This window comes from Dipodomys merriami, unplaced genomic scaffold (assembly GCF_024711535.1).
Source record: "Dipodomys merriami isolate MVZ:Mamm:240054 unplaced genomic scaffold, mDipMer1.0.p SCAF_28, whole genome shotgun sequence".
Lineage (NCBI taxonomy): Eukaryota > Metazoa > Chordata > Mammalia > Rodentia > Heteromyidae > Dipodomys > Dipodomys merriami.
The window spans coordinates 1,926,700-1,946,101 of NW_027204270.1; the positions used below are offsets into that span (position 1 = coordinate 1,926,700).

Below are 19,402 nucleotides of genomic sequence, written 5' to 3' on the forward strand. Positions count from 1 at the left end.
GCCGGCAGCTGGCAGCCCAGCCCCAGGGGTTAACAGTGGGGATTTTCCGGGAATGCCGCGAGTTACGCGGGGTGAGGCAGGCACCAGCATACAGGGAGGTCAGACCTGGGGTCCCCCATCTGCTGGCTTGGGGGGACAGCACAAAGGCCAGCTTGGTAGGGCAGCGTATGAGATGTGTGCACAGCTCCTGGGAGGCAGGCGGCCATGCAGGTGTGCCACAGACTAAGACATCTCTCATGCTGGCACCGGCAGCCCTGGGTCCCCTGGACCCCTGCCCACCCCATGGGCCCTGGGCCTCCACCCCACAGAGCCTCATCTCGGGGGACACCAAGCAGGAGGGGCCGCTGCAGCCCAGAGCTCCAGGGTTTCTGTGTGCCCACGACAAAAGCCCCTGAACTGGCAGGGCACAGGAGGCTGGGGGGCTGGGGCTGGTAGTCAGGTGGTCACTCAATATGGACAGTTCCCTACTCCTGGGCCTAGTTACTACATGCTATGTCTGTCTCCCCGCATCCCCCCTCCCAGGCTGGGAACCCCAGCCTTGTGACGCATCTTAGAGCTGGACTGCACCTCCCTAAGACTGGGGGTCCAGGCCCATGTCCGGTCAAGGTCCACCATCCAGACAGCTAGACTGAAGCCGTCTGGAGGCCACGGAAATCCTCAGTGCACAAGCACCTCTAGGACAGAAGCCAGGACTGCCGCCCGAGCCTCTCCCAGACACTGGCAGCCTTCGGCCGGGCCAGAGAGCAGGGGAGAGCCGGCGGGCCCCCTCTGGCTGGACAGGGGAGTGTGTGGCTATCTGGTAAGAGGTAGGGACTTCAGGGCAAGGCGGTCAGGGCTGACACCTGATGGGTGGGGCCCAATGGCCTGTTTAAAGTGGCCCCCACACACATGCCTGAGATCCATCTCCCCCTCCACAGGGGCACGTCCTGCTCCTGGCCTGGCCCCTGTACAGCACCGGGCTGCAGAGGGCAGGCTTCGGTCTTCAACCCAGCTACTACAGCTCCGAGTGGAGCCCTAACCAGGAAATCAACAGAAGCCAGCGGTTTTGAAGGAGGGTGTCTCATGCACGCACATTTGCCTGGAAACAAGAATGGTCACAACCCATTCTTCCAAACCTAGTCCACTTCACACAGAAAACATGTATGTGAGCAGGTCGGCCCAGAAGCTGCCCGTCCAGCCTCGGCTGGCATGGCCCGGGAGCCTGGGGGGGGCGGGGGGATACGGTGCTGGGAGAACCTGAGGAGAGCAGCCCCATTGCTAGCCCCAGTGCTCCCTCCCTCCAGGGCCTCTACTTCCTCTCTGCTACCTAAACTCTCTGCAGCTGTGGGGAAAAGAAAGAAGAAGACAACCTGAGCAGCCCTCCTCGTTTTGCCTTTAAACGCTTCCTTGTCCTGGCGCCCCCCCTCCCCTCACCCCAGTGACACACGGCTCCCGTCACCCCCCAGATCAGCATTAGGCGGATAGTGAAGGCAGCCCTGGTGGTGCTCCAGTCACGTGACGCGTGCAGAAAGGGAGAGGGCGGGTGGTGAGCGTCTGTCAGTGCTGGGCGTGGATGTTACCGGGCAGAGCTGAGAACGCTCCGGGACATGAGGGGTCCAGCAGGCAAGAAAGCACAACACTCAGCTGGGCAGCTCCAGCCGGCGGTGCCAGCCTCCTGGCACTCCTGACCCCAGCCTACCAGACACTTCTACATTTACACAAGGCTGGGAGCCCACGCAGGTGACAGCAGGTTCCAAGAAGCACAGAGCCAGGGCTAAGCAGCCAGTGTGGGCCAGCACGGCACGGGCCCCGGGGCGGCTGCATGCTTTGCCTGCTCAGCATCGTGAATCATGTGGGCTGAAGCTAGGGTAGTGACAGGACCCCAAAGGGGCTGCTGGGGGGCGGACCTCCACCAGGAGCAGCTCCAGCCAAGTGCGGAGAGGGAGGGCGCACAGCCACACGTGTGCATCTGCATCTGTTCACGTCCCTCAGGAACAGAGTGGCAGTGCGACCCATGGACCTCTCCGCCAGCCGTGGGGACCTTCCCTCACTGATGCTGTCCCCAAGGCTTGTTCCCGCTTGTCACTCCCCAGATGACCTGCAGCAGCAGCAGCAGCAGCGGCAGCGGCGGCGGCGGCGGCACAGCCTGCCCAGGCCAGGAGACCTGGTCCCACTTCCTCATGAACCCCTGCCCTCCAGACCTACCATCCTGCAAGAGTCCAGAGCTGCTCAAGAGGGCTGGATGGGGGTGGAGAAACTGGGGGAGGGGACCTGGATCCCTAGCAGCAACTGCCTGCTGCACAGGAGATCTACCTGCTGCAGCCCCTGCCCACGGGGCTCATCCCCACCCCATGCCACAGGAGACCTACCTGCCACAGGCAGAGAACGGGCCCCACCCACCCCACACCGGAGGTGGGACCAGGAGAGCCAAGTGCTGTCTGCAGCCCCTGAGTGGACAGCATCCCATGGTGGCCACAGTGGCCCCGAGTGGACACATCCCATGGTGGCCACAGTGGCCCTGAGTAGATGCATCCCATGGTGGCCACAGTGTCCTCTGCCCCCTGAGTGGACAGCATCCCATGGTGGCCACAGTGCCCCTAAGTGGACAGCATCCCATGGCGGCCACAGTGCCCCTCTGCCCCTTGAGTGGACAGCATCCCATGGCGGCCACAGTGCCCCCCTGCCCCCGAGTGGACAGCATCCCATGGTGGCCACAGTGCCCCCGCGTGGACGTCACCCTGTGGTGGTCCTGGTGCTTCACCCACTCCGACGTCCCCCTGAGCGGAGGTCCCCCCACAGTGGTCTCCGTGCACACCCCCTGCCCCTGACAGGACGATGGCACGGCCTCCCAGCCCCTCCCCGGCCGCAGCACAGAGCTGGCCGCAGTGCAGTCTATGTGCCTGTCCCACCCCCGCGCCACCCCCTCCCCGGCTCAGGCTCTAGGAACAAGCGGGACACAGACACGCAGTCACACGGAAAGCCCCGCAGTGCCTGGGGTTGGGCCATTCTGGAAGGGCAGTGGGGCTCAGGCCCAGGATGGAGCCCAGGAAGGGTGGAAGAACTGGAAAGGAAGCCCAGGCATTCAACTTGGACAGGGAGGTCTCAGTGTGGGGAGTGGTCCGCAGGACACAGGTGACCCCCTGCCCCACTGCTGGCTCCCCCGGCCCGGTCTGCATAGCTGCTTTGCACACCAGGCCCAGCAGGGTCCCCACGAAGGGGCTGAGGCCCAGTCAGTGGACAGAGCAGAGGCCTAAGTCCTCTCCACACCCCAGGCCCTGCCCGAGGGCCAGTGCCCGGCCGGGCCTCCGGGCCCACATGCAAGGCCCACGCCTCCCCCCTACCCCCTCAAGACAGATCCAGGAGCCACGTGGCGGTGTCCAAGGACACGGGAGGTGACATGGTGACACTGAGACAGCCCACACCCTCAGTGTAGGAGACACTGCCTGGGAGTCTTCTGGAAGAGGCGGAATGGGGAACCCTCCACAGCCCGGCCCTGAGAAAGAGCTGGCTGGGAGGGGAGGCCGATCCTCACCGCAGAGCCTGAGGCAGCCACAGGGGCCGCCGGGCCCTGGTCTCAGCCGAGGTCTGTGGGTGCCTTGACCGTGTCCCCACCACCACCACCACTACCAGAGGCCTCAGGCTGCTGCCTGTCAGGAGATGTACAGGCCTTGCCTGCCTGAGGGCCAAGAGCCATTCCCCACCCCACCCCCCCTTTCTTGCTGCCAGGTGTCACCTGGACAGGCCAGGGCTGCTCCCTAAATCTCAGCCAGAGGGTTGATGAAAACCAGCTGGACTGGAGTCAGACACCTAGGGCTCCAGAGAGCAGAGGACAGGGGCTGAAGATACGGGAGCTTCCCGAGAGCCCTGAGCCGGGGGCGGGGGGCTAGCAAGCACTTCTTCTAGGAGTGTGCAGTTCCTACCCTGTGGTGCCCAACTGCAGACAGTGTGACGGGGGGGGGGGGGAGCAGGAGCTCCCCTAGGACAGGGCTCCCACGAGGGTGGATGCATGGTGGGAGGGGGGCCTCCTCCTCCTCCCCCTCATTTTCTGCTCCCTCCTACCTCCCCAGGAATGTTCCTCCGCAGGAATGTTCTGCCTCAGAGCCGGGGGGGGGCCCTCCTGTGCCGAGGGGCTGCAGGACGCGGGGCTCCCTGTGCGGGCTTGCTCTGCAGCTCACACCCTGGCTGGATGGGCTCAGGGGCTCCTGCAGGTGGTGCAGTCACAATCACTTCCTCTTCCTGGGCACCCTACCAAATTCGGGGGGCAGGCACTGGCTCCCCAGGGAACAGGCAAGGGCGGTAGGACTCTGCCCAGGCAGTGGGGACCCAGGAAGTGCTGGTGACGGTTGTTGTGCAGCTCTGGGCCCAGAGCCTCGCGGGTCAGCCGGTGCAGGGCTCTCGAGGCAGCCCGCAGGGAAGGTGGAGTGGCGGAGCCATGGGCAGCACCCAAAGGAGGGCAGGGACCCAGCCCGGGCCAGGCAGGGGGGACCTGGGGGCCAGCGGCGCGGGGCAGAGCTGGAAGCTGGTCTGATGCCGCCGCCCGGGCCTCACGGCCGCTAATTCCCCTGGAGTCAGGTTCCCACACACACCCAGGCTGGGCCAGAGGCAACGGGGTGATGGTAACTAGTTCCTGTGTTGTCACAAAGTGCTGCTAACTGGAACTTAGTCTGTCGCGGCTCTGGGGATAGAGCCCCCAAGCCAAAGCCCTGGGCAGGAAGGGGTGAGCCTGGGACTGCACAGAGGCTCCGGGGCAGGTCCTCCAGGGCGCACTCACAAACCTCAGCCCTGGCCACAGCACGTCTCCACGTCAACTTTCCCTCCCCGACAACCTCTCCCCCATCAGATCCAAGTCAACTTTCCCTCCCCGACAACCTCTCCCCCATCAGATCCAAGCACGAGTCAGCCAGGCACCCGTGGCTCACACCTGTCATCCTAGCTGCTCAGAAGGCGAGAGCTGAGGATCGCCATCCGAAGCCAGCCCAGGCAGACAAATCCAAGAGACTCTTATCCGAAAGTAACTAGCAAGACGCTGGAGGTGGAGGTGTGGCTCAAGTGGCAGAGCTCCAGCCTTGAGTGAAAAAACAAAGGGAGACAATGAGGCCCTGAGTAAACATACACACAGACACATACACAAACAGAACCTAGGCCCAAGGCACTGTGCATTGCTCCGTGGGGCTCCTTTCCCAGGGCCCGGATCCCCTAGGAAAGGGCCGGGTCCCCACAGGGCTCAGCGGGTCCCTGTCGGACACCTGCCTGGGCTTGTATGAGAAGCTCTTCCTGGGGTCTCAGGCCAAGGCTGAGCTTCCTGGCTGCCAGGTGAGATGGGGACCAGAGCCAAAGTCAGAACCCGCCCATGCCCCCCCTCTCCCCCTCTCCCCCTCCCCCCCTCCCCCCCCCCCGCCCTGACGAGCACAGAGCCACCAGGGAGGATCCAGGCAGCTCCTGCTCAGATCTGTCTGAGCACAACTTCCCGAAGCAAACCCAGCTCGTAAAATCCCGCTACCCGCTGGGGAAGGGTCCACGCGCTCCACGCGCCTCTCAGGACGGGCCACGCCCACCCTCCCCAGGACTGGCGGGTCCCAGCCGCCCTGGGGCGGGCTGGCACAGCGCCCTGACCAACGGAGCCCCTCCCGAGGTGGCTGACGCGAGGGCAACTGTGGGCTGGGCTGGGCCGTCACTGGCTCGTGACCTGGGTACGGAGCCTTTGGGCCCAAATGCATGTGCACAAGGATGAGCCCCCCCCTCTGCTTCCTCAGCCCCACCAGCTCTCTGGCCCGTGGGGTCACTGAGAACCCACGATCTCGGCCCAAGAGCTGTCTGTCAACTCCCTGGGGCACAAAATGCCCCCTCCTTTCATGAAAGCCAACATGAGGGCCGGCCCCCCCAGAACTGTGTTGCAGGGTGGAACTAAGCGCAGTTGCCTCCTGGAGCTCCCGGAGTCTGATCACGCAGGGTGGGAGCAATTCCTGCATGCCACGCCGCCTCCTCCTCCTCCAGACGGCGCCGCTCCTCTGTCTGCCGGTCCAGCAGCCGGGGCCCAGCAGGGACGGCCCCTCCACCCTGGAACTGCCCGGAGGCCCAGTGAGGGACAGAAACCTCAGAACAACGAAGGCTGGTCCTGCCGGCCCCACGCCAGTCTTCAGCCTGCACAGAGCACCTTACAGGGCAAGAAAAGGAGGAGACACTGCAGTGATCAGAAACTGGCCACCAGGCACGCAGGAGGCCCGTCCGCGCCGCACTGTGAACTCGCACGCTCCAAGACAGGAGGTGCAATTATCCCTCTTTCTTGATCTGCTGTCCAGTGTCTAGTTACAGCTGCAGGCAGAGCCCGGCCCCAGGCTCCCCCTTCCCCGAGCCCGCCAACGTGCTAACTCTGTGCACAGCCAAGGAGGAGTTTGGCTGCTCACCAGTTGCCTGAGTCCTCGATCGTCGGCTGCATCCTCTGTACCAGGGGGTCCCTGTGAGGGGGGGGAGGGGAGGCAGGAGAGGAGGCAGACGCAGCGGGGGAGAGGCCAGGGGAGCCGGGGAAGCAGCACAGAGAGGCGCTGCGAGGGTGGCTTTGAGGAAGAGGCCAGGAGCCGAGGCGTGCGAGAGGTAAGGACACAGACTCCCCCGGGGCCTCGGCGGAAGTCGGCCAAGGATGGGGACCCAGAGAGGCTCCTTCCACCCGGCCAGTCATCCAGTGGGTGGTTTGTTGTGGTAGCAGAAGAAACGCTGGAGTCACCAGGCGTGGAGCACCTCGAGGAAGGAAGAGCAAACAAACAAGGGCTCCCCTACCGCTCCTGGCTTGCCCCTGGCTGCCAGGAGGGCACGGTGCCCAGCAGGGCTGGGGGAGGCCGCCGTCCAGACAAGCCCGGCTTCGGCCACGTGCCCACCTTGCTGGGTGGTTATCTCTCTCCCAGAGCTCAGAAGACCTGCCAGCCGGGGCGGCCCGAACACGTCAGGCCCCGCCCCCACCCCAGCACAGACCAGAGCTGGGCCCGAGGAGGGGGTGCCTCACCCACCTGGTCCCCCACACACACTGCGGGGGGCAACTAGATGCCCAGCCCGGAGCGAGGGCAGTGTAGGGGTGAGTGCTCCAGTGGAGCACAGAAGGACAAATCAGGGAGGCTTCCTGGGAGAAGTGCGGAGGGGGGGCCTCCGGAAGCTGCTCCAACACTAAGGGGTGTAACAGCCACACCCACCGCAGAGGCGCAACAATGGCTTCCTTGTCTAAAGGTGCCACGCCTGCCCTGGGGGGGGGCTGTCTGTAGCACTGGCTCCCAGGGGCTACGTCAGAGCCTAGAGACCAGGTCTGCTGCCTGTGCTGCCAGGGCAGGCGCTTTCCTTTAGACCCTAGGCCCTGTGGGAGGGACACAGGTGTCTAGGTCCAGTGGCAGGTCCAGTGGCAGGTCCAGTGCAGGCCGCCCCACCCTCCCGAGGGAGAGGCACCTCGTGTGCCAGGCCAGCGCTTGGGGAAAGCAGCTGAAGAAGGGCGGACCACAGGGGCCTGGGCCAGTGCCGCGCACAGGGCGGGAGGTGGGCAGCCCGTCCCCACGCGAAGCCCAGGGCCCTCGCGTGAAGCCACTGCCTCCCCCTGGGCGGGCTCTCCAGCTACAGGAATAACAGGCTCTGTCGCAGGAACAGCGCCCGAATGCCACGCACTCCGAAGCTGTGCATGGATGACGTCTGGACCTCACCACAGGGCCGCTCAGACACCCACGACACACGCAGCACACGGCCACCCACATAACAGGACAGAGAGACAGAACGTGTGTGTGTGTGTGTGTGTGTGTGTGTGGAAACACTCAGGGCCTCTCACTGTCCCTGAGCTTTTGTGCTCAAGGCTAACATTCTACCACTTTAGCCACAGTGCCACTTTTGGGGTGGTTAACTAGAGAGAAAAGTCTTAGGGACTTTCCTGCTGAGGCCAGCTTTGAATTATGATCCTCACATCTCAGCCTCCTGAGCAGCAGCGGCATGAGCCACTAGTGTCTGAAAAAAGATGGGGTTTAGAAGTTGGTGGGACCAAGTGCCGCTGGCTCCAGCTAGAAGATGGGGTTCAGGCCTTAAGCCAAGCTTTGGGGGTGGGGAGAGGGGCTGAAGCAGGACTCGGGCCCAGGAGGTGAGGCTGCTGGGGGTCAGCCACCACAGACAACTGTCTACGTGGGCAGCCTGGTGGCCGGAGGGAAAGGGAGGCGTCCACGCAGACGCAGAGGCCGAGCGCATCAGCCATCGCTGGGTCTGCCAGGACGTGGAGCCCCGAGCAGCACTGGAGGCTTGTCACCTCCTGTCACCAGCCCACAGGCTGACACCCACAGCACCTGTCACGAGAGGTCACCATCACAGCCAGAGTCGCCCAGCACCAGTGGCAGGAGGTCAAGGAAGCCTCCCAGACACAAGACGCCGGGCTCTCGTCGGCTGCAGCTGCGTCTGGACTGCAAGCCGGGAGAACCGGACTGAATGCCTGTTGCTGTCCACACCTGTGCGTGCCCAGGGCACAGCCCCGCTCCCCTCACCGTGGCCCCCAGCCTGGGGAGGAGCCACAGAGCCATGACGCGAGCCACGCTTCTCCACTATCGGGTCCAGACTACCTCCAAAACTGTGGGAACGGGCTATGTGTGTGTTTCCATTTGTTTCCCAGAAAACAAGACAAGATGTGAAGACCCAGAGGGAGCCAAGAACATTCCTTAGCTCCCCACATATCCAGGTCTTCAACTCCCCCACCACGGCTGAGGCCCTGGGACCTCTCCGTTCTCTGGTGGAGCAGCCAGGCTGCAGAGGGAACCCAGCGCCAAGCAAGAGTTAACGGGGCTGGTGTGGGCCAAGCCAGGCTCTCTGAGGGCCTGCCCCCTCCCCCCGCTCCCCTCTTCCCCCTCCCCCCCCCCCCCCCGCACTCCCTCCCTCTCCTGTCTCTCCACCAAGCTCACGGATTTCCCAAGCCCATAGGAGTTCACGCAAGCCTGGAGGGTCCCGGCTCAGGTGCCCGCCCTGCAGACTTTGACAGCAGGATGTGACACACTCTCTTTGTCTCTGTTTCTGGGCCAAGATTCAGAAGCGCCAGGGGCACTCAGCACTTCCCTACTGCTCACCGTGCAGAGTCCTGCCAGCACCGGGGCTGGGCCTCACCGGAAGCCCCCTGGGTGTAAGCCCTCAGCCAGGCTTGGCCCACGGACCATTCACATCCCTGGGTTTAAACCAAGGACTGCACACGCCTTGGAGCCTCTGGGCTCTAAGTGTGAGCTCAGCCCAAGAGCTGAGGATCCACGGGTCGGGGGGGTCAGGAGGCCTGGGCAGGAGTCTTTGCAGCTGTCCTGGCCGGAGGAGCTCTCTGGGGAGAGACTGCTCCTGCCCACCTGAGGCAGCCCCGCCCCGCCCGCTGACCTGCCCAGCCCGGGCCTGCTGGCTAGGCCTGCCCCAGATTGGCACGTGTCCCCCACCCTGATCCTCTGCTTCCTGGTGACTGTAGGTCCAGAAGAATGGGCCGGGACCCAGGGCCTGCCTGCCCCCTGCTGGGGTTAGGAAAGGCTAATAAAGACTTGAGGGAAGAGGATATTGGGATTGCTTTACGTGAGATATTGATTTAGATCTAAGTTCCCCCAATGCCCCTCAGAGGGGGTTACTGACGCACTGTCTGAATTAAAGAGGCCTGGAGGGGTGTGAGTGCGTCTGTTCCATTCTGCAGACAGGAGCCCTGGGATGGGGCAGGGCTAGAGAGCCGCTGGCCCTGTGCTGCCCACCTATGAGAATAGAGCATATAGCTTTGCGCTACATACGTGTGTGTGTGTGTGTGTGTGTGTGAGCACGTGTCAGCGTGCACCGTGAAGGCCCCTCCCTGTCACACCCACCAGCCTGCTCCTGCCCCCTCCTCCTGGGAAAGCTGCCCCTCCCGTCCCCCCAGGCCAGGACCGGGCAGCACCGGGAACCTGCCTGACCCCCCCCCCATGACTGGGACTCCCTCCATCTCCGCCCCAACCACCACATTACCCTGCCACGGCCCCAGAACTAGCCATTCATCTCCCTGGGCAGCTGCAGAGACCCTGCCCAGACCTGATCCCAAATCCAAAGTTCCCAGTGATCCAGGACTACCCCCCTGGCACAGCCACCAGACTGGAAAGTGGCCCTCCCACCATGCTGGCCACCCTGCCCAGCCACGTCCCCCGGGACCTGCCTGAGTCTACCCCTCCTCTGCCTCGGCCCTGGGTGCCTTCTGCCATCCTGACTTATGTGTTGCCAGCACCCATGCCAGAGTCACAGCCTTCCTCCCGTGAGCTCCGCTTGGCGCAGGCCCCGCCCCAGAGCTCAGGGCCTGTGCTGATTGCACGGCCAGTCCCGGTGCAGGGCCAGCATGCAGTGAGGACACAGCAGATGATCAGACTGGCGGAGACGGTGTCAGGAGTTGACAAAATCGGGAACAGAGCCTGGCAGGGAGCAGACCCTCAACCCACTCAGTTCAGGCAGTTCATCTGTTAAAACTCAAATGCCAGGCAGCCGGGGACCTGCAGAGGCCTTTTGTTGCCACCAGGGGGTGCCAGTGCCCCACTACTCCAGGAGCCAGGCCTGTGAGCCCCTAGACCTGCCCTGACCCGAGCTGGGCTGCAGGAGGTTCCTCTCGGATGTCCCGCTGCTCAGGGACATCTGACACGGGGAGGACTGCAGGGATACCCGGATGGACAGCAGACAAGGAGCGGGCTCCCTGCTGGTGCGTCCCCTGCCTGCGTCTGCCTCTCCTCCAGACACACTCAGCTGTCACCAGATGTACAGCAGTCACCCTGATGTCCAAGTGGATGAAGCTACACAGGGGAACCCGATTCCGGGGGAAGGGGGAAGGGCTGACGGTGGCTTGGTCCGAACACTGGCCCAAACCAGGCCCTCTTACTTGGCCAGCGACAGTTCCTCCTGGAACCGTCGGCACAACCGGAAATAGCCAGGAAGCCCTGTCTGCCCAAGGTGCACCTCTCAGCCACCACCAAGGGGCCCAGGGAAGCAGCCCAGGACCCCAAGATGGCGGACCCCCTCCTCCTCGCCTGTGAGAATCCAGCGTGGACGGGACGCGTCCTCGAGCACTGAGCGGGAAGGGGACCGCTGTCACCTTCAGTTTGCTGCCAAACGCCGCCCTCCCATTTCCTCCAGCAGAGAGAGGTCTCACCACCAGCACTGCACACCACACCCCAGACAGCTTCACCGTGGGGCTCGGCTCCCCCACCCCGCATGTCCCAGAACCTTCTGCAGGGCCCAGTTACACTGAGTGGCCAGCAGCCTATCCCCAGGCCTTGAGGGCCTGGCACACTGGTTTCTGAGGAGGGCAGGGCCTCCTCCGAGTGGGGTGACCACATCCACTGAGAGAACAGAACTGTGCCAGGGCAAACAGGACACTGGGCCCCGTCTTGCTCCATGCAGGAAACGCCACCTAGTCCACTCTGACCTCAGTCTGGAAAGCGACCCCAGCACGGTGGGGTGAGGCTGGCGGAGCCAACTGCTGGAGGACCGCGTGGATGGCCGCTCAGAGGTTCCTGGGCCCTGCGATTCCCTTTCCAGTGAGAGCCCCTACAGACCCAGGACTGGATGGGCACCCTCTATGAGACTACCCACACTCGCCGCCGCCTCCTCCCCCACGCCTGGCCTGTTATCGCTGCCTGGGTCCTGGCGGTGCCACGCAGGCCCGGCGCAGCGGGCCGCAGCAGGGCGCAGCGGGCAGGCCGGCTCTGGAATGCCGAGATCCAGAGGGAGCGCACGCGCTGGGGATGCGGCTGGCAGCGGCCGCGCCTGCGGGGCGCTCATCAATCATCCGTCAGGAAGGGGGTGCACAGGCCCACACCCCGGGAATCTGAGGACCAGCCATCGGGAGATTGCCGCAGTTGGCCTCCGTGTGCAGCTACAGCTGTGGGAGGCCATCATGCGGGCAGAAGGGACACGAGACGCAGGCCAGCCCCTCAGCCTCTGCTGGCACTGAGCAGTTCCCAGGCTGCTCTGAAGTCCGAGCATTTTCTAGAAAACCAGCATCTTCTTGCTAGAAGGGTCAGCCAGAGCCCCCTGTCTATGGACAGCATCATAAACAGCCCTCACAGGGCAGCCCTTGACCGGCTGACCCACCAAGGAACTGTGTCCTGTCCAGCCTCCACACCACTGCCACACCCGCTGAGTCCCTCAGGAGGCTGGGAGGCTCGGAAGCACCTGGCTGGCAGGGCCTGAGCTGCAGGAAGGGGCCAAGGGGCGGGGCCTCAGAGCCAAGGGAGTGTGGCCTCAGAGCCAAGGGGCGGGGCCTCAGAGCCGGGGTGTGGCCTCAGAGCCAAGGGAGCGGAGCCTCGGAGCCAAGGGGCGGAGCCTCGGAGCCAAGGGGCGGAGCCTCGGAGCCAAGGGGCGGGGCCTCAGAGCCGGGGTGTGGCCTCAGAGCCAAGGGAGCGGAGCCTCGGAGCCAAGGGGCGGAGCCTCGGAGCCAAGGGGCAGAGCCTCAGAGCCAGGGGTGTGGCTTCAGAGCCAAGGGGCAGGGCCTCAGAGCCAAGGGGCGGAGCCTCAGAGCCAAGGGAGTGTGGCCTCAAAGCCAAGGAGCGGAGCCTTGGAGCCAAGGGGCGGAGCCTCGGAGCCAAGGGGCAGGGCCTCAGAGCCAAGGGGCGGAGCCTCGGAGCCAAGGGAGTGTGGCCTCAGAGCCAAGGGGCGGAGCCTTGGAGCCAAGGGGCGGGGCCTTAGAACCAGGGGTGTGGCCTCAGAGCCAAGGGGCGGAGCCTCGGAGCCAAGGGAGTGTGGCCTCAGAGCCAAGGGGCGGAGCCTTGGAGCCAAGGGGCAGGGCCTCAGAGCCAGGGGTGTGGCCTCAGAGCCAAGGGGCAGGGCCTCAGAGCCAAGGGGCGGAGCCTCAGAGCCAGGGGTGTGGCCTCAGAGCCAAGGGGCGGAGCCTTGGAGCCAAGGGGCGGGGCCTCAGAGCCAGGGGTGTGGCCTCAGAGCCAAGGGGCGGAGCCTCGGAGCCAAGGGAGTGTGGCCTCAGAGCCAAGGGGGGGCGGCCAGGGAGACAACTGCTCTCCTGCCCTGTCCAGATGCCCCAATGCTAAGGGCCTGGGGCACCACCCACCAGTTCTTCAGCTCCTCCTGACAGGACTCCCCCACACCACGTGGGGCTGTGAACACACATGCCTCCCAGAGGCTATGGGCCTGAGCGCCAGGGGCAGGGGAGGGCAGCCCGAGTGGGGGGCATCTCAAATCATGTCTGGGCTGCCGCCCGCGGGCTCCATACCCATTTTCTCCGTCCTGCTTGGCCCAGGTGCTCCTCTGCCCAGAATAGAAAGCGCTCGGCCCTCGGTCTGGCCAGAGGAGCCGTTATACCAGGCACCACAGCTTCTTGGCAAATGGGCAGAGGCCTGGCTTCAGTTGCCAAGAGAAGGTCTGCCAGAGGTCCCGTGCGGCTCCTCAGCCCCAGACCCTCCCTGCGGGAGCTCCTGCAGCCTGCACGGCCAATGTCAGCGCCCCAACACTGGGCAGCTGGCCGCCCACGCCCCCTCTGCTGTCCAGGCTCCCTGGCCTCCAGCCCCGCTCTGGGGTAAACACCAGACACCACAGATTCCCAGCAACCCAAGCACTGGCGGAGGCTCAGGGTCCCCGCGTGGAATGGGCCCAGCATCCGTCCACACTGAGGTCAGCAAGCTGCAGGACTGCCCTGTGGTCCACAGCGTCTGGACATCCTCTGGGCTCCATGCTGTCAGGAAGGGCAGGGGAGGACACGGCGCCTTCTCACCAGCCAGCTTGGGGACAACTGTCTAGACAGACCACCCAGAGAACAGGGTGGGTGCAGGGCCCCCCAGGCCGGGAGGCCTCCTGCTGCTCTGAACAGAGCCGGCTACTTGGGACCTTGGCGCCCCGAGGAGGGCAGATCCCATGCCCCGTCCCTCCACACTGGGAGCAGCTGCTTCTGCGTCTCTGCTGTGATTATGTCAATACAACGCCACCCCACGCTGAAGCTGGCCCTGAGAGAGGCCGCACCGCCCTGCATGAGCACCGCAGAGCCCGCTGGGGGACCACTCTCTCCAGAGTGAGGCAGAGGCGCTTTTGTGGGTGGCGGAGGGCAAAGCCGGTAATTAAGCGATTCTAGGGGAGGACATGGCACCGTGCCGTTCCCACAGCCGGCCCGGTGAGGGGTTGCAACCCCGGCCGTCTCTCCAGCTGCCGGCCACAGTCACGGCCCAGCTGAGCCAGGGTGCCACCTGACCAGCAGGTGTTGGCTGGCAGGCTCCCCAGGGGCTCTGCCACCTTGTGAGGCCCCTGACCTTATCAGGGGTCAAAGATGCCACGGTTGCCCTAGCTCTGCCCCCACAGCAGAGCGCGGGCCCCGGGGAAGGAGGGCAGGTGCCAGCCCACTGTCCTCTCCCCAGCAGCCAGCACAGACCCTGGGCTGCTCTCAGGGGCCTGAATCCTCAGCAGGCTGAACCCAGCCAGCCCTGAAGCAGTAAGGCCTCTGGGGAGGCCAGATGTGCCGAGTCCTCCCCGTGGATGCTGGCTCCTCCCAGGCGCGCTGGGACCTTACCGCACACCCAGCAGCCCGGTGGCCCTCCCCTTGAGCCTGCTCTAGCCCTAAGCAGGACACCCGACTGCACGAGAGCCTGGAGATGATGAACCCTGAGAACCGTGTGAGGAACCAGAACCAGCCAGGACCAGGCCGGTCAGCCCGAGCCCACACCCACAGAACGGAACCAGCCAGGACCAGGCCGGTCAGCCCAAGCCCACACCCACAGAACAGAACCAGCCAGGACCGGGCCGGTCAGCCCGAGCCCACACCCACAGAACGGAGCTGAGCTGCCACTAGAAACCTGTCCAGGCTGGGCCCCTGTGGCTGCGGCAGACTCAGGGGTGCTGGGGGTGGGCAGCCTCGGGTCCAGTAGGGCAGGGTCCCCTGGCCTGAGCCATGGAGGGGCAGTGAAAAGACACAGCCATGCCCAGCCCGCCTCCCTGGGCAGTCCTTGCTCCCTCCCCACTCCCACTGCGGGAGAGCCAGAGTCCCCAGGCCTGGCCGAGGCTGGCGGCCAAGAGCGGCAGCCCTGAGCAGTGTCTGGACCTGGGGAGACAGCCAGACTCACCCTGCAACACAGGGCAGCACCGAGGCCAGCGGGCAGCACTGGCTCTCCTCCGCCCCCAGGGACCTCGAGTGGATGCTGGGTGAATGTCTCCTGGGGACAGCCTCACCCGCACTGACCTCCCCACCCCACATTCCCACAGTGGCCTGCCTGGTTCCCGGGCTGTTTCCTGGCATGGCAGCCGGGCTCCACCAGCTGCCTGTTCAGGAAATGGGGTACCTAAAGTGCCGGGACCCAGCAAGGCCCAGTGCGGGCCTGGGCACAGGGCAGCAGACGCCCTGTTGGGTAGACTGGGGAGGGGGCAGAAGCACCCGCCAGGCCAGACAGCCCCCAAGGCCCCCCCAGCTCCTCACGCCACACCCCTGCTCCCCCCACCTGGGAGGGAGGGTTTCCCTCTGCCCGCATGCCCGCATGCCGCCCGCTGTGGACTGTCCCACCATCTGCTCCAGGGGTGTGGGGGCTCGTCCGCCAGCAGCACCCGGGACATGCCAGGCCCCACAACGCACACAGGCCTGCTTTGTACAGCAGTACACAGGCTTCTGGGCAGCGTGGGAGAGAAGGGCAGCTAAGCCTGACTGGGGATGTAGAGGCAGGGCCGGGAGGGAGGCAGGAGAGGAGGACTGGGCAGGGCAGACTCCTGGGGCCCCTCGCCACACATGACAGCCACAGAAGTCGGGGGCCCAAAACAAGGGCGTCCATTTTCAGAACAGATATCCAGGATCATGGGGTCCGGCAAAGGAGCCAGGGCTGCAGTACCAAGTCGGGCTCCGAGGGCAGGCGACAGTGAGCAGGAAAGGCAGAGCACCGGGCAGGGCAGAGCCAGGCTGACCCTGCGGGCGGCCTGCAGCCTGGACTCATGCCGGCCGGCCCTGCACATTTCCACTACGACAGCCCTAGCCTGAACCTGACCTGCACGCACAGCCCTGCACACCCAGCCCTGCACGCACAGCCCTGCACACCTACCCCTGCACACCCAGCCCAGCACACCCAGCCCTGCACACCTACCCCTGCACACCCAGCCCTGCACACCTACCCCTGCACACCCAGCCCAGCACACCCAGCCCTGCAGGCACAGCCCTGCACACCTACCCCTGCACACTCAGCCCAATACACCTACCCCTGCACACAGCCCTGCACACCCAGCCCAGCACACCTACCCCTGCACACCCAGCCCAGCACACCCAGCCCTGCAGGCACAGCCCTGCACACCTACCCCTGCACACCCAGCCCAGCACACCTACCCCATGCACACCCAGCCCAGCACACCTACCCCATGCACACCCAGCCCAGCACACCTACCCCGCACACCCAGCCCAGCACACCTACCCCATGCACACCCAGCCCAGCACACCTACCGCTACACACCCAGCCCAGCACACCTACCCCTGCACACTCAGCCCAGCACACGTACCCCTGCACACACAGCCCTGCACACCCAGCCCAGCACACCTACCCCTGCACACAGCCCTGCACACCCAGCCCAGCACACCTACCCCTGCACACCCAGCCCTGCAGGCACAGCCCTGCACACCTACCCCTGTACACCCAGCCCTACATACCCAGCCATACACACCTACCCCTGCACACCCAGCCCTACACACCCAGCCCTGCACACCTACTCCTGCACACTCAGCTCTGCACACCCAGCCCTGTACTCCCCACTATGCACCTGGGAACCCTGCACACCCAGACCTGCACACCCAGTTCTATACCAGGGAACCCTGCACACCCAGACCTGCACACCCAGTTCTATACCATGGAACCCTGCACACCCAGACCTGCACACCCAGCCCTGTACACCTAGCCACGCACACCGACATGCATGCACAGACCCGAACACCCAGCCCTACACACCCAGCTCTATTCACCTACTCGTGCACACTCAGCCCTACAAAGACATGCATGCACAGGCCTGCACACCCAGCCCTTACGCTCACAGCCCGGCACACCCAGCCCTATTCTCACAACCCTGTACACCCAGCCCTAGTCCAGCCCAACAGCCCAGCCCTATAGCCCAGCCCTGAATACCTCACTCTGCATCCTGTAGCCCTGTAACTTCAATTTGCACATCCAGCCCTGCACGATTAGCACTGAATGCCCAGTCCTGCACACCCCTGTGCACATCCCTGTCTGCTCAGCCAGTGCTGCACACCCAGCTCTTGCCGATCAGAAGCCGGCCATGGTCAGGGGCCCCGCCCTGATTCAGGACCTCCACTTCCAGAGCAGATCTCAGTGGGACCCACCCTGAGCCGGGCGTGGCCCAGCACCAAGAGGTGCCAAGGGTTCATTGGCATCCAGCTGGCCCCACGCAGCCATGGCCAGCGGCCGTGGGGCCTTCCTCCTCCCAATGCAGACAAAGTGAAGAGTGGAGGAGGCAAAGCACACAGATCTGGCTCGGGGCCGGGCAGGGCCTCCAGCTCCTAGTCCTCTGCTCCTCTCCCTGTGGGGAACGGGCCTGCTGCTGTGGTGCTAAGCCTGTAGCACAGGTGTAGGGTTTGTGACCCACAAGTCAGGGCCAAGAGTCTGGGGGGCAGGAGCCGTGAGCACACCCCAGCCACAGCACCAGCCTGAGCCCACCACGCCACTCAGCCCAGCCCAGACAGGCCCCCGTGGGGGGCTGAACCCCCCCAAAGGCACAGAGTTTCTTGGTGAAGAGGCTCAGGATACCCCGACTAGATGCCGAGCCCCAGGGAACACCCCATTTTCCAGGTGCCTAGCCCTAAGTGAACCCTTCCAGCTTGTTCCTGCCGTACTTACTGGCGGCCAAAGGCCCCCTGTCCTGGGTAGGGCAGTTGAGAAGCGGCAGAGGAGCTGCCGGGCAGCAGTGCGGAGGGGGATCAGGGCCCCCAGCACTCTGCTGGGGCAGAGGGGCCACCTCTGAGTGGCCACAGGGGGTCTTGGAGGAGGCCCGGTTAGGCCTGGGATCCTCGAACCTGGAACTCAGGAACGGCACGCAGAGCTATCCCACACCCAGGGCCCAGGAAACAGCCTGGGTGGGCTCGGTGGAGACACAGGCCTGCCATACAGCCACCTAAGGCCCCCCGACCATGGGACCATGGTGTCTCCCCAATACCCGAGCTTAGCCAAGTGCTCAGGGAACCCAGAGCCCCGTCTCCTGACAAAGGGGGCAGTGGAGGCCGGGGTAGGACAGGCCCCGCGCACCCACCCGCAGGAAGGAGGAGAGATATTGCATGTGGTGGATGGGGCTCAGGACTCTCGGAGCGCCCCAGAGGAAGTGCGCCTCATTTCCCATGCCTCAAGGCAATTAGGATAACATCAGTTGTTTATGCCGGTACTGGAGCTTGAACCCGGGGCCTGGGCGCTGTCCCTTAGCTTTTTCAGTCGGTGCTTGCACTACCACTTGAGCCACAGCTCCACTTCCAGCCTTTTGCTGGCTAACTGCAGCTGAGAGTCTCACGAACTTTCCTGCCCGGGCTGGTTTTGAACCTGATCCCCTGACCTCAGCCTCCTGAATAGGCAGGATTACTGGTGTAAGCCAGGGCGCCCAGCTGGCAGGGGGAGTCTGGCAGAAGCTCTTTTTGAGTTTTCTCTCCGTCTGCACATTCTCTCCCCTGGCACGCTCCACTCACCCTGCCTACCTTTCCCCAATCACGCTGCAGCTCGACCTCCAGGTCTGTGCGGGGCAGGTCTATGGCTGGCCGTCCACTGAGGCCCTCGGACAGCCCCCCCCCTCAACATTAGGGACAGTGAGCGCTCTGGCTGGGGACGCAGTATGGCATGGGGACCCCTGTCACCCGGCCGCTCACTGCCCTGTCTCTGGGCGCCATGTCCCCACCCACAAATGTTGTGTTTGGACCATGTGGGCTCTGAGATTGTGGGGTGCAGCGCCACCCACCACAGAGGGCCTCTGAAGGTCACCTCCTCCTCCCACCAAGCCCCGATGGGCCACACGGAGCTGGGAGAGCGGCCGGAGGATGGCCATCCAGAGGGAAGTATACAGCTGAGCACAGGAAAGCCTGCCTCCCCGGTGCCCAGCTCCACCGGCAGGCCGCCTCCAGCCAGGGCCTCCACTCACCGTGCTGACAGCGGGGCCCCTGGAAGCCTCCGGGACAGTGGCACAGCTGAGCGGAGCCTGGCGCACAGTGGCCACCATTGAAACAGAAGCCAGCGGTGCATTCGGCTGTGGAGAGAAGATGAGACCGTGAGGAGACGCGGGCTGGTGCTAACCACCTCCAGGACGCAGCCCTGGAGACCCCTCCCAGAGTCCCCGGTCCAGACACAGCCCCTGGAGACCCCTCCCAGAGTCCCCGGTCCAGACACAGCCCCTGGAGACTCCTCCCAGAATTCCTGGTCCAGACACAGCCCCTGGAGACTCCTCCCAGAGTCCCAGTCCAGACACAGCCCCTGGAGACCCCTCCCAGAGTCCCCGG

The 19,402-nt window shown here is 64.7% G+C and overlaps 1 protein-coding gene across 1 annotated transcript in view; it reads right to left on the reverse strand.

Moving 5' to 3' along the window:
- Megf6 (multiple EGF like domains 6) overlaps nucleotides 1-19,402 on the reverse strand; it is an 81,298-nt gene that overhangs the window by 45,939 nt on the left and 15,957 nt on the right. Inside the window, exon 4 of the mRNA XM_070037174.1 lies at nucleotides 19,048-19,152. Within this exon, the coding sequence (XP_069893275.1) occupies nucleotides 19,048-19,152 (105 nt within the window). The remainder of the gene's footprint in view (nucleotides 1-19,047; nucleotides 19,153-19,402) is intronic.